This window comes from Paramisgurnus dabryanus, chromosome 5 (assembly GCF_030506205.2).
Source record: "Paramisgurnus dabryanus chromosome 5, PD_genome_1.1, whole genome shotgun sequence".
NCBI classification, from domain to species: domain Eukaryota; kingdom Metazoa; phylum Chordata; class Actinopteri; order Cypriniformes; family Cobitidae; genus Paramisgurnus; species Paramisgurnus dabryanus.
The window spans coordinates 43,667,765-43,682,356 of record NC_133341.1 but is presented as its reverse complement, the minus strand read 5'-3'; the positions used below and the strand labels follow the sequence as shown (position 1 = coordinate 43,682,356).

At 38.2% G+C, this 14,592-nt stretch overlaps 2 protein-coding genes across 3 annotated transcripts; one reads left to right on the top strand and one right to left on the bottom strand.

Moving 5' to 3' along the window:
- Positions 1–419: 419 nt before the first annotated feature.
- gsnb (gelsolin b) lies at positions 420–6,477 on the top strand. Its single transcript, XM_065284277.1, has 16 exons — positions 420–564; positions 1,647–1,843; positions 1,928–2,082; positions 2,161–2,322; positions 2,411–2,560; positions 2,656–2,748; positions 2,923–3,055; positions 3,138–3,442; positions 3,525–3,658; positions 3,844–3,934; positions 5,036–5,206; positions 5,315–5,489; positions 5,604–5,725; positions 5,827–5,904; positions 5,982–6,042; positions 6,126–6,477. Exons 2-16 carry the CDS (start codon positions 1,651–1,653, stop codon positions 6,293–6,295), a joined length of 2,193 nt encoding a protein of 730 aa, XP_065140349.1. The 5' UTR covers positions 420–564; positions 1,647–1,650; the 3' UTR covers positions 6,296–6,477.
- On the bottom strand, positions 6,355–14,555 carry LOC135774291 (transcription termination factor 1). 2 transcript variants are annotated; one of them, XM_065284278.1, is made up of 10 exons: positions 14,454–14,555; positions 13,639–14,304; positions 12,790–12,975; positions 10,354–10,432; positions 10,127–10,251; positions 9,571–9,778; positions 9,370–9,456; positions 9,215–9,280; positions 8,407–8,492; positions 6,355–6,756 (listed from the first exon to the last, which is right to left on the bottom strand). In XM_065284278.1, the coding sequence occupies exons 2-10, from the start codon at positions 14,258–14,260 to the stop codon at positions 6,557–6,559; spliced, it is 1,659 nt and encodes a 552-aa protein (XP_065140350.1). In that variant the 5' UTR covers positions 14,261–14,304; positions 14,454–14,555; the 3' UTR covers positions 6,355–6,556. The 2 variants fall into 2 exon arrangements, with proteins under 2 accessions (XP_065140350.1, XP_065140351.1); XM_065284279.1 differs by having other exon boundaries at positions 13,639–14,320; positions 14,454–14,540.
- Between the last annotated feature and the right edge of the window lie 37 nt (positions 14,556–14,592).

Here is a 14,592-nt window from a genome sequence, read left to right as displayed (position 1 = left end):
ATTCTGAATGTTATCATGGGACCGATAGCTTACTGTGCCTGAGGTGGATACAATTATTTCCCGAAGAATCTGCAAATCCGTATTTCACTACTCATTTTTAGTACTTGACAAGATAACGTATACGTGTTGAATGTGTTAGGCTCTGTAAAATATCTAATACATTCGACCTTAAATGTGCAGCTTTATAACTAGTATCAGTAGTTAAATTTAGAATTAGAAATACTGCGTTGTATTGGGTGTGTTCGACGTCATGCAGTGCTGCGCTAAACGATCAGCGTATGACATCAAAGTACCGCGAGAGCCTTTCGAGAACCATGCTTTGGAATCGCTCTCGCGGTACTTCGTTATCACGGAGCGCTGCATGAAGTCGATCACGCCACCTTTTGACTCCATAAAGAAAAGTCGGACGTGAAGGAGGAGTTTCATACGCAAACGTACCACACACCTGTGTAAAGGGTGTTGCTGCTTCCAGAATCAGTACCTGCGGAAGGTCTGTGCTCAAAACACAACTTGAAAGCTGTCGTCTTTGCTGATTATAATCTAAAACAAGGATTTCCCCAAAAGGTAATGCATATTTCTATAAGTTTAAAGGATAATGCATGCCATTGATTATGCTATAAATAGAATATTGTTTTTTTTAAGCGCAGTTTTCATCTAATGGAGTCTATTATTTATTGTCTCCTGCATCACGACATAAATATTTAATTATTATTGGTGTTATTTACTATTGTTTATGTACTTGCATTTTTGGATGGCCATTGGTAACATTATTATTAATAATAATTTTAAGTGTACTCGTTTACTTATTTGTATTTGGTGCATTATAAAATGTTTGATTTTAAATGGCACAGACCTATATAAATATTGCTGATTATTGTTACAGTTGTATTAAAGGGATAGTTCACCCAAAAATGACAATTCTGTCATAATTTAATCACGCTCACGTTGTTACAAATGAAGATACTTTAAGCAATGTTCCGTTTTTGAGCACCATTTACATCCATAGTAGTATTTTTCCTACAATGGAAGTCAATGGTGCTTCTGTTTCCTGTTTATATCCTTCTTTGTGTTCAGCAGAACAAAGACATTTATTCAGGTTCTCTGTCTACAACATAAGGGTTAGTAAACGATGACAGCATTTTCATTTTTGGGTGAACTATCCCTTTAACCAAAGTCAGAGCAACCAGCAGAGTAAGATTTCACTTTTTGTATTATAAACACCTGAACACCAGCATGCATTGCAGAGATGGGTAGAAGAACAGGTAGGTATTATATGCCACACCTCTACAACAAAGAAAAAAAGATTTGTCCCATCTTGTTTTTTTCCCCTATGGGTGGAGATGTTTGCCTTAAGGCATGATGAGCCTTAAATCACACATACCAGGAGTGCAGTCAGATTGCGGAAGTTTTAGAGAATGTTAATCTAGACAGAAAGAAAACGCCTTTTGTTTTTTATTTCCTATGACATCTTTTATTGACACTAAACAATAATAAACAGTACTTATCTAAAGGAACAAAGCATAAAACCTCTTCCTCTATTTTGTTCTTATTTCCAACGAGAGACGGTTTAGGGAAATTGTGGAAGGAATTGTGGCATGCAATGAACGGCTGTTGTGTTAACAGTATTTGTTCTCATCCGCCGACAGCATCATGGTGAACCACCCCGAGTTTCAGAAGGCAGGAAAGCAGACGGGCCTCCAGGTTTGGAGGATTGAAAATTTGGATATAGTGCCTGTGCCTCAGAATCTCCATGGTGGGTTTTACACAGGTGACACCTACCTCGTTCTCAATACCATCAAGCAAAATTCTGGGAATCTACAGTATGACCTTCACTTCTGGATAGGTGAGATTGTTGTGCGTAAACCTATAATGTCCTATTTGAGTGAATGATGTGGATTTTGATAATTTTCCTGAATGTCATATGTAGGTGATGCTTGCTCCACGGATGAGAGCGGGGCAGCAGCTATTTTTGCCGTGCAAATGGATGATTTCCTTGGAGGGAAACCTATCCAGTACAGAGAAGTCCAGGGATACGAGTCAAAAACCTTCGTGGGCTACTTCAAATCTGGTCTTAAGTACATGGTGGGTAGACCGGAGACGTCATGTTTGGATGCACATGAAATACAAAATAACAAAAGATGGTATTGCGTTTTCGTTTAGCAAGGTGGAGTTGCTTCTGGATTTAAACATGTAGCTTCAAACGAAGTGGATGTCAAGCGCGTTCTCCACGTGAGTGGAAGACGGGTCGTCCGGGCCATTGAGGTACCGGTGAGCTGGGACAGTTTTAACCGAGGTGACTGCTTCATCCTTGATTTGGGAAAGGTGAATTGAAAGACGTGAAATTTGCATTTTCTTCCATCATTTATTATCCATTACGAATAAAAAATATGTTTCATGCTTTGGGCTTCAGGAGGTATACCAGTGGTGTGGATCCAAGTGTAACCAGTTTGAAAAACTGAAGGCCACCAACGTTTCCAAAGATATTCGTGATAATGAGCGCTGTGGAAGGGCAAAACTTGTTGTGTGTGAAGAAGGGTCTGAGCATGAAAAGATACTATCGGTAAGTATAATATGGAGTTATTTTTCTTTTTTAAATTTATAGACGAGCACCTTTACTGAGTCTTCACCATCCAAATGTTTTGTACTATATGTCAGATTCTTGGACCCAAACCTGATCTTCCTGATGCGCAAGATGCTGAAGACACCAAGGCTGATGTTTCCAACAGGAAGTTGGCCAAGTTGTACAAGGTAATGGTAGCTTTGAATCCTGTACCTATAGCTCAATTGGTCGAGCATTGTATTTGGGAATGCAAAGGTCATGGGTTTGATTCCCAGGGAACATGCATGAAACGTATAGCTTAAGTGCACTGTCGATTTGTAACTAAGCATCTACCAAATGCATAAATGCAAATTATTGTTTAGGTGTCAGATGCCACTGGAAGCATGTCTGTCACTTTGGTGTCTGGAGAGAACCCCTTTTCCCAAAGTGATCTACAGTCAACCGACTGCTTTATCTTGGACCATGGCTCCAATGGCAAGATATTTGTATGGAAAGGTCAGTGTGGTAGTTCAATTCAGTCAAAATGTAGAGATGCCTTCATCTAACCGTGACCCTGCAAACCTTTGAAAAAATACAGGTAAGGATGCTACTAAAGAGGAGCGAAGCGCAGGGATGAAAGTTGCAGGGGACTTTATAAGTCAAATGGGCTATCCGAAGCACACCGAGGTCCAGATCATCCCAGAGAAAGGGGAGACTCCTCTCTTCAAGCAGTTTTTCAAGATCTGGCGTGACGTGGACCAGACAAAGGGTCTGGGACAGGCTTATGTGCCTAACAAAATCGCCAAAATCAAGAAAGTGCCATTTGATGCATCATCTCTACACAAGTCTGAGGCCATGGCCGCACAGCATGGGATGGTGGATGATGGAAAAGGCGAGAAAAAGGTAATTCTGGTCATATTACAGTGTTTAAGTACCATATTTACACTATAATGGACCATTTGTTATATGTCGTTGCTTTGGAAAGATCTGGCGTATTGAGGGATCGGACAAGGTTCCAGTTGACCCATCTCTCAACGGTCAATTCTATGGAGGAGATAGTTACATCATCCTCTACACCTACAAACATGGGGGACGCCAAGGACAGATTATATACATATGGTAAGACGCTTCTTGAATCCATACAATCCTTTCTGATTGCTAAGCCAATGGCTTTGTTTGCTTGTGTTACGTAAGAACTCTCAAGTTACAGAACGCCATGGTCTGCAAGCTGGTTTGTCTGTTAGTCAATAGACTGAGTCATCATCACTGTATGGGGTCATTAATCTGAGATGTTTTGCCCATAGGCAGGGTGAGGACTCCAGCCAGGACGAAAAAGGAGCTTCTGCTATTCTAGCCGCACAGCTTGATGCTAAGCTTGGTGGCAGTGCGGTGCAGGTGAAGCGCTTTCTATTCAACATTTGCTATAATAATCGCAACATTCATTGAAGCAGTTGACAATATAAACTAGCATACATTGATGAAACATCAAGAAATGATGATAAAAGCATTTCAGAAAGGCTTTGTTCCAGTGTCGACAACACAACTCAGCAAGGAATTTTTGCGTTAAAAAGACGTCTAAAACTATAACTATAATAGACGTCTACACTGTAACAAGGCTAAATTTGGGCTTTCTGTGAAAGTTTTATAGATGTCTAATAGCCAGAAAATTTAATATAAACAAAACCAAAAACCTCGTAATTACTAGATGCTTTTCAGTTACCCTTCAAATTACACAAATTGAAAATGTGCCCAATGAAAACGCATAATTTCGCAAAAACTCAAATCATAAAAGTTTTGTTCGTAAGAAGTTGAGGTGGTTTTTCAGGCAATTCGACAAAGTAATATATCACAAAACTGCAATGAAAATGTAAAAGCATAAAAGTCACATGATTCTTCTCGTAAAATTGTGCGATATGTTTTGTTGGAGGACAAGACAGAAGAGGTGTGGTCAACCTCATGTGGTATCACATGAACCGGCAAGTGCATGACATCAAAATACCGCGATTCGGGAGTCGACTGCTCTGTATGCTTTCGAGTCACTACAGCGGTATTTTGATGTCATACGCCTGCCGTTATTTGCGGCCCCTTATGAAGTCGAACACACCTGTCGTAAAGGTTTTTGTAATGATTTTTTTGAGGAATGATACAATTACGAGTTGTTTTATGAAAAGGCTGTCATTTCGCTACAGTTTTTTTTATCGAGATTAAGAAAATAACTGTAAAGTTTTTAATGGAAATGCAGTGTTGACTTTGCTTGCATAATAGAATATAATACTTGCAAAATATTTGGTTAAAATGATACGTACCCAAGGTTAATTTGGCTAGAAGTGGATTATTCAAAGCCAGAATATATTGGACCTACAGTTAACCTAAATGGTGAAATGACGGCTATTTCTTGCTGGAAATCTCACAGGAATTCGTAAATATTTAACAAAGTGAACGTTTGTCAATGCAATTCAGTAACACAAACTCGAACGTTAACGTTTGATGATGTAGGTGCGAGTAATTGAAGGCAAAGAACCCCAGCACCTCATGAGTATCTTTGGAGGGCAACCGATGGTGGTCTACAAGGGTGGAACTTCAAGAGATGGTGGCCAATCGCAGGCATCTGATGTGCGCCTTTTTCAAGTGCGTGCCAACCCTGCTGGAGACACACGAGCTGTTGAGGTGAGTAAAATAAAAACAAATGTAGTCACTCCTTACCCCTCATTTGTAAATGTATGCAAACACATTTCTCCTTGGACGACTGTCATTTTGTTTGGTTCACCGAGACAGGTCGATGCCGTGGCTTCCAACCTGAACTCCAACGATGCCTTCGTTTTGGTGACCCCATCAGGCTCCAAGCTCTGGCTGGGTCAGGGAAGCAGCGATGCCGAGAAGAACGGAGCCAAGAAGCTTGCCGGCATTTTAGGAGTCAACCTTTCTGAGATCTCAGAAGGAGCAGAGGGAGGTGCGTACAAAAATCCTTCTTTCTGATGCATGAGATATTGCTGAAGTGGATAATACTTGCAAAATGACCAAAACCAAAGATTTAAGCCATTATATGCTACCCATTTGTGCACAGGTGACTTCTGGAGCGCTCTCGGAGGAAAAGCAGATTATCGCACATCTGAACGGCTTAAAAACAAAATGGACACTCATCCTCCTAGGCTCTTTGCATGCTCTAACAAAACAGGACGGTTCCTTGTGAGTTCCTCGCCAATGTTGACATGGCATAAAATTACAGATTGCCACATCACTGAATTTGCACGCTTACATCTTCTAACTTTTGTGATTTGTTATTGTAGATCGAAGAGGTGCCAGGACAGCTGACCCAGGATGACTTGGCTCCAGATGATGTCATGATCCTGGACACCTGGGATCAGGTAAACACCTGAATAACAAACATTACAAAAATAAATAAACCTAATGCTTGACATGCTTCTCAAATTTTGTCTCCAAGGTCTTTGTTTGGATTGGAAATGAATCGAATGATGAGGAGAAAAATGAAGCTGTCAGTTCAGGTGAGGACTTAACCTAAACAATACCAAAACGGTATTCAACGGTTAATCGCTCACTGACATTTATCCGTCTTTTCTCTCCTCAGCTGGCAAATATATTGAAACAGATCCTGCCAACAGGGATAAGAGGACACCCATTGTTACGGTGAAGCAGGGCTTTGAACCTCCGACCTTCACAGGCTGGTTCCTGGGCTGGGATCATGATTTCTGGAGCTCTGATCCATTGCAGCGTGCCATGGCCGGTTTAAACGTGTAATCTAGCATTTTGTTTGTGTTTGTACATTCTGACATGTAAGCACTGTATACTACAAAAATTGGTGTCAACACAATGTCATTTATTTACACAACCTTATGTACTTGCTCATTAGACTGTTACATTCATTAAATCTGTTTATTAAAATGTTAAAAAATGCATTAAACTAAAAATTGTACATTCTATACACACTGAGCATCTTTTTTATACAGTCAAGGAATATATCGTGTGAGTTTTGCTGTCAATGTCTAGGTGACCCTCTATCTATCTTTGTCCACTTTCCTCCTCTCCATTGTTGTCGTCATCATCATCCTCATAATCATCATCGTTGTCCTTAATGTCGTGAAAGATGTCAGAGAGAAGGAAACTCTGCTGCTGGTCAACTTTTAGCTCATTCTCATCAGGATCCTCACAGTCTTTCTCCAGACCCGGCAAGATCTTCTCGTACAGAAAGTCGATAATGTCTGGAGAGAAATGGGAGTGAAGAATTCATGATAGTTAGCATTGAGTGACAAGTCAGATCCATGTGACCCTGGACCACAAAACTAGTCATAATGGTTCATTCATTAAAAAATAAAATTATACATCAATAAATAAGCTTCCTATTGACATATAGTTTGTTAGGATAGGACAATATTTTGTTAAGGATCTGAGGGTGCATAAATATCAAAGTATTGAGAAAATTGTGCAAATGTAGTCCTTAGCAACACATTAATAATGATACCGGTAATACATTTGATATATTTACAATAGGACATCTACAAGATATCCTCATGGAACATGATCTTTTTGATTTGGCATAAAAACAATAGACCAATTTTGAGTAGACGTCACAGTTACGTCACTGCAAGCTGCGCGCGCAATGCGGTTGCAGAAAAACAGTGGAAATTAATTAGACACAAGTGAAATGAACAAGATAACTCACTAGAAAATGTCCTGTTGTGCTTTTAAGTGTCAGAGCGATCTTTAAAACAGACACGGACATGCAGCCGCTTGCCATAGGGCAATACTTCCGGGTTTAAAAAGTTGCAGTATTGCGGACAGACGGAAAATCTCGTCATTGGCGGGGAAGCGTTTTCTCTTAATTGACGAGATATCTCGTCAATGGCAGTGAAAGAGTTAATAGGGAACAATTTTTTTTACATTTGTTTAATAACGTTTAAAAAAGATTTCGTAAGCTTGGTGGCGATGACCTTGATGCCAAGATGTCGATAGGCTTTAGATTACATGGCAGGGGGAGATCTAAAGCCATTTCATGCATTCTGACTTGTTAACAGCTTTAAAAGTCACGAGTGGAGGTATTACTGGTGTGTTTTATATAATAGTAAAATAAAACGTGAAAATGTCTTGGGATTGTGTAAACCCAAGATCTTATTTATTGGATTCCTCGTGCTGAACATAGGCAAAGTGTCACAAAAGCAGTTGGACGTATGAAGAAGTATTTCTGTGCCGAATGCACTTCCCAAGGGTTCGCACAAGTTTTTGATTTCATTGAGACGGGGCGGTCCCAACCAGGTCATAAGTCACAGGCGGCAAGTAAAACTGCATCAAATGTCTGTGTTTTGTTGGCAATCGTTGCATATAATGTAAACGACATGAACTTGCAGGGGCGGTTTCCCGGACAGGGATTAAACTAGTCCTAGACTAAACTAAATTTAACTGAAAACAACTTGCACTGACATATCTTAAAATACATCAGTGTCCTTTGTTTTGCTTAAAATGCACACAAGTAATGTTTTTAGTAAGGCATGTTTGTAAAAACTAGTTATACTTCCTAATTAACCTAAGGTCTAGTCCTGGTTTAAGATAATCCCTGTCCGGTAAACCACCACGTCGTGATTTATAAGTTATCCGGAGATAGTGGGATAATGTTTTTGTGTGTGTTGCTCATGACTCACACGAGCCTCCAGGGGCTTTTACCAGGAAAGCAGCAGAAGAGCTGATCGGTCTTATATAATTCTAATAAAACTAAAGACTAAAACTAAAGATATATAAGGGATGCAATACTACCTCTATAGGTACTTAACATGAGATTAGCAGAAACACAATAGAATGCCCCAAATAAATATTGTGTTCAAATTAAGCAAAACCACTGCATGATTGACAATACTAACCTGCAAAACACTTGTTCTGCCAATTTGGTACATAGGAAACTTTGAGCTGGTGCCACTTCAACTGGACATGCGCTGGAGGAACATCCCTGTGAGAATGAAGACGTAAACATAATCAAGCTTATTTACAGCAGCTGCAGGATTATCACGCTTGAATAAGCGGACGCATTATTAAAGTTACTGATGTAACCGAACTCAGATGTCTTTTATGTACATAATTAACTCCTTAGAGGATACTCTTCATTTATTTTGGATCAAGTGACCTCACGGATCATCTCTAGAGAGATCTTATTTCTCTGATTTTTTTAAATGCTTCAATGAAAACACATGCAAGGTTATAATATCACTATGAGGCTAATGCATCTGAGTTTTTCATTGCACATGTTCTTATATAATGACAATTTACATATGAAGAGCTCAGAAGCAAAGCTACTGAACACCACACCCGCCAAAAATGAGATAATTATGCTAAATCTCTTTTATAAGGTGTTTGGACATAAATGTGTGTTGGCAATTGTAAGTTGTGTGTTCACACACTTTTTTTAATCCTCATTAAACCCCAGCAATCTCATTAGACATGCTATTTTGATTCTCCTGTTAATGTGATGTCACACTGACATAGCCCCGCCCACAGCCACTGACTGACAGTCCTGCATTACCATAGTTTCCACCCTTAGTGAGATACTATTGTCTCAGACTGTGTTCACAGGAATCAGATCTATTTTAACTATATTTTGCAAATATCCCATGTTAATCGCTTTACACAGCTTCATTATTCGTTTTGCAAATAGTATTGTATTGCAATCCTCACCCAAAAACAGTCGTGAGTTCTTCCCAGTTGACATCAGCAACATCTTCTACTTGCCTTTCGTACATTCTGTGTGGACAAAGACAACTTATAGGGTTAACAATAGGTAAGAAAAACAAAACAAGACAATTCAAGCAAGCACAAAAAAAAAATATTACGCTTTAATGAGTCTGATTTTGGTTTCCTGGGATTTCCTCCCAGTGTACACAGTCCCAGAAGACATCCGAACAGCGAGGATGGACATCCTTAAGGGTGAAAGAAAAAAAAAATCAAGAGTCAGCGAAGAATCACCGCAATGACTAGATTTTTTTTTTAAAGTGTGCTGACATTCAACACAAAAGTGATGAGAATTTCCTCACCATTTATCCCTGCACTTGCTCCAGCATCGAGTTTTAACCTTGTCAGCTATTTTAAACCAGGGAAGTTTCCTGTAGAGCAATTCTCGACTGACTCTGGTTGGCGGTCTCTTACCAGGGGACTCAGACTTTTGTGTGGTTACAAGATGATCTCGTACAGCTCTCAAAAGTCTCTGTACCTCCTTTTCTGACCATTGTCCGTGCTTTTTACCTGTGTAAAAATAAAAAAATATGACATATAATGAAAAAAATATAACTGTTTAAATGCACAGGCAGCTACATAGGCTTTTATAAACACATGGTAACATTGGGGACATATTAGGAGATTTTTTTAAAGATGAAAAATAATTCTTTAGTGTCCCCAGAGTGTGTGTGTGAAGTTTTAGCTCAAAATACCCCATAGATAATTTACTATACCATGTTCAAATGTACAATATTTGGGGGGTGTCCCTTTAAAAAGGCATTAAAAGTAAATGAGAAGCGTTAACGCTTTTGCCCCATGTGAATGTACCATTTCTCTCTTTTGCATAGTTGTTCGGTGTTGTTGGATTAAACTTACCCATTTGGGAAAACCGTTTCTCAAGGGCGTAAGAACTCCGACCGGTCAGTTCAGAAATCTTCTGCCAATTATTTCCATGTATTGTCTGATATTTGAGCAATTCTTTAACTTCTTCTTTGGTAAACCTTTGAAAAAAGAAATAAAAAACATCAAGTCCTATTCTAGAAAAAAAGCAGAGCATATCACTTTTCTCCAACTAAATTTTATAACCAAACACTTTTCTTTACCTTCCTTTGTAATTTCCACAATCAAAAGCTCTTCTTCCACGAAAATAAACGTCATAGCAGGACCTGGGAATCCCTTCCGCTATATTGGCAAAGGAATGACAATAATTATTATTATGTGTAAGCACAAAATACAGTAATCTGAGTGCGGAAAGTTTTTCTGTAAAGCAAACTAAATCTAGTAACTTTCATGGAAATTATAGAGACTTCATCCAAAAATTAAAACACTGTCATTGGCTGCATATCCATTACCCTTCAAATTGCTCAAATTGAAAATGTGCACAATGAAAGCAATTTCACATAGACGCCATATATCGCAAAAAAAGTATTTATGCTCGTGTGAGGCAATACGAAAAAAGAATATCCCAAAATGACAATGGATTTTTTTTTACATTTACAGGTCATCTGACTTGCGCAAGTCACATGATCATTCTTTAAATATGGCACGGGATGTTTGGTTTGAAGACGAGACAAAAGAGGTGTGTTCGATTTCATGTGGCACTACGAGAACCGTCTAGCAAATGACATGAAAATACAGCAAGGGTGATGCAGGAGTCGACTGCTCTGTATGCTTTCTAGTCGCTCTGGCGGTATTTTGATGTTATTCGCATATCGGTCTGCACAATGCCATATCAGGTCAAACATACTTGTCGCCATAGTTTTTAAAATGACTTATCGCAACACAACAAAATTACCCTTAGTCACATAACACGCAGTGATTTCGCAATAGTTTTTTGTTGACATTTAAGCAAGCAAGCAATTTGAATGATGCATAACTTTTCTAAACAAATTAATGCAAATCAAAATGCTTGACATGGAACCAATAGATACAGCAATTAATAATATAAAAATAAAATATTAAAATAGACCCAAAATGTATAAAAATCAAAATATGAAAATAAAATTAAATACAACATTACAAACAAAGCAAAACACAAAATATAAAATGGTTTTATAAGATTTTACAGGAAGGCCAGACTGAAAAGATACATTTTTTATTTAGATTTGAAAACTATTAATGCTTTCAGAACATCTTATATTTTCTGGAAGGTTGTTCCAGAGGTGGGAGCATAACGGCTAAAAGTAGCGTCACCAAATTTTTTTGTTCTACTATAAGGTACCTTTAGAAGAAAAGATTCAGAAGATCTAAGAGTCTAACCTTCTTGGTTCGTATACTGTAATCATATTTGAAAGATAGTCTGGAGCAAGTCCGTGCAATGCCTTATAAACTAATAAAGATTTTTTAAATAAATACGAAAACAAACTGGTAACCAGTGTCATGACTTTAATACTGGTGTAATATGATATCTTTTTTTTTACTTTTGTCAATATTCCAGCAACAGTGTTTTGGATTAATTGTAATTGGTTAATTGTATTATTTGGAAGACCAGTAAGAAGGGCATTACAATAGTCAAGTCTGCTTGTTATATATGCATGCATTCATTCTTCGTTATAGCTCAGAGAAAGAAATGATCTTACTTTAGCAATGTTCTTGAGATGATAAAATGCTGTTTTAGTAATATTACGTACATGAGCTTTAAAATTTAAATCAGAATCCTCCTATAATACTCTAAGTTTTTTGCCACTTGGCTTGGGTTTAATCTCTGCGCTTTTGATCCAATAAGCAAAACATCAGTTTTGTCTTGGTAAGAAATTGTGTGACATCCAATCATTTATGTCTTTAATGCAAAAAATAGCATTAATAGCATTACGCATTATTCTTTCATTTAAAAAAATAATGCTGAGGTTTTGTGCTATTCTTTAATGGAAACAAAGTTTTTAGGTGTTTCTCAATGTCAAGGATACTTCCTTGGCAGGACTGGTCCTTCCAAGGCACTTCCTTCAGAGGCTAAGCATTCGGAAAACAAGTAAATTTTTCGGCGCTGCGTGCATAGGATTGTGGGTGATTCGATAGCGCGAAGGATACACATATATGCATCCTTTCCTGTATATGGGATATTATTTGAACTAAGAACTAAGTCCTTGGTTGAAATTCCGAGGATCCTTAATATTGGAACAGTCCTTTGACAGATGTCGATGACGTAGCATCCTTGAAATTCTGGCTTCCAAGGATCCTTCCTTGACATTGAGAAACGGCTATTGTTCACTTACTCTCACGTTATTTGATCCCCAAAGTCTTTTTTTTTTGTTCTTCAGAACCTAAGTGCTTAAAAAGTGTGTTTTCTGGTTACTATGAGAGTGAATGGTGACCGCTTCGATCACCATTAAAGGGTGACGTATGGCCTATTTTTACGCTTACGCGAGGGTCAGCGTAACCAGAAAACCCAAAACAGAAAACCTAAAAAAAAAAAAATTATTTGGGTTCTGAGAAACAAAGAAGACATAGAGGATCAGACGACATGAGAGTGAGTAAATAATGATAAAGCTTTCATCATTTGTGGGTGAACTATCCTTTATGTTATTGTTGGGAAGACTCACCAATCCTTTCAAAGAACCTATGGTTCTTTTTTATCTTTGTTAATTCCTGTGCCTCTTCTGGAAACCGTCGAGTGTAAAAGAGCTTGGTGGGATTCTCCACTCCTGTGAGAGCAAGAAAATCCTTAACGTTCTGTTGTAGCCTCTCGTTATCTTCAGCCGAGAATCGTCCGTGTCTCAGGGCAATACCTGTTGTTGACATAAACAGCGACAAGAAATGGTTAAAAAGAAAATTAAATACTATGTTATTATGCTTTAATATTTACAGAAGTATTCCAAGTACACAACATCAACTCTTACAAACTAGACTTACTAAATTATATCTCACTAGGGTCCGTGTGATGATGTTGAAAGTATGGGTAAAAAAAATTTATATGGAAAGTGCAAATAGCAACATGACCCAACTTTAAACGATCCAATGAGTTCTCGATGGACGAAATCAAGTCCAGCCCTACCTTTATAATTTAAAAGCACTACTTCCGTTTCATGGCGTCTTTAAGAAATAAAAATGCTGTCGTCATTAAGTGACCCTTAAGTTATTACAAACCTGTATAAATGTCTTTGTTCTGTTAAAAACACAGGAAGATATTTTGAAGAATGTTTGTAACCAAACCGTTCAGGGGCACCATTCACTTCCATAGTATGATTTTTCCTACCATGGAGGTCAATGGTGCCCCAGATGTGCCGACAGTGTTACAAACATTCTTCAAAATATCTTTCTTTGTGTTCAATAGAAGACGGAAACTCGTACAGGTTTGAGACAACTTAATGGTGAGTGAATGATGACAGAATTTTCGTTTTTGGGTGAACTATCGCTTTACGAAACAGTTAGTCATGTTAAATTCAGTTTACCTTGCTTTTTAAACTCCTTGAACCTTGGTAAGTCGTACATTATCATTTTATGCATAGTAAGTGGATAGCTGGTTTCGATGTGGGGTATAAATTCTTTAATCTCAGTCAAAAGTTTCTCATCAACTTCTGATATTATATCTCCATTAGTTTCTCCCTTTCTTTTGCGCTTTCGAGTACCAATCTGTATGTCAGGATCGCCAAAGTCTTCTTCACATGGCACATTCTCCTGTTTGGTGGGGAAATCATACTGCTCTTCTTCATGATGGTCTTCTGTCATATCTGATGGTGTCATCTCTGCTTTCTTTTTCTTTTTCTTCTTCTTCTTATCTTTGAAGAGTGCTGTGGATGAGTCTGTGTCATTTACTGTATCATCCATCAGTGAAGTCTCCTCAGTGCTTACATCGAACACATTTTCTTTTAATTTTTTCTTTTTCTTCTTTTTCTCTGTATGTGTGTCTAGTTCCTTGTTCTTCTTTTTCTTCTTTTTAGTTTTTAGCATTTCGTGTTGCATTTCAGACTCATCCGGCAAAACTTCTACTTCTTCTAAACTTTCAACCAATTCTTGCTGGCCTAAAGTTTCTCTTTTCATTTTCTTCTTCTTCCTGATCTTTTCTGCGTCCATATTGAAACGAGACTGACTTTTATCAGTATTTACGCCACCACACTCTGTAAAAACAACATACTATTGACAGTTAATGAACATGTAAAACGCACTTCTCACAAACACAAATAAATAGTATTAGTCCTGCTCATCACACTCATCACTACATAAATCTACTAGACATATGTGTAAAAAAAATAACTTTGTTACGTACCAACAAACGTTGTATTTACAGCAATGTTTACCACGCGGTCACTTCTTCACCTACTTTAGATTTAAGACTGCATTGCCAGCTGCAACACTACACTGCCATCTGGCGGCCAGAAGGGGAACAAACCTCTCATTCTCCCTAT

Coding starts and splice junctions, on each gene's coding strand:
- gsnb (XM_065284277.1), top strand. CDS start 1,651: ATGGTGAACCACCCCGAGTTTCAGAAGGCAGGAAAGCAGACGGGCCTC. Junction 3,659..3,843: donor GGACAGATTATATACATATG/GTAAGACGCTTC, acceptor TTTTGCCCATAG/GCAGGGTGAGGACTCCAGCC. Junction 5,490..5,603: donor CTCAGAAGGAGCAGAGGGAG/GTGCGTACAAAA, acceptor ATTTGTGCACAG/GTGACTTCTGGAGCGCTCTC.
- LOC135774291 (XM_065284278.1), bottom strand. CDS start 14,260: ATGGACGCAGAAAAGATCAGGAAGAAGAAGAAAATGAAAAGAGAAACT. Junction 10,433..12,789: donor TAGGTTCTTTGAAAGGATTG/GTGAGTCTTCCC, acceptor TTGCCAATATAG/CGGAAGGGATTCCCAGGTCC. Junction 9,281..9,369: donor AAAATCAGACTCATTAAAGC/GTAATATTTTTT, acceptor TTGTCCACACAG/AATGTACGAAAGGCAAGTAG.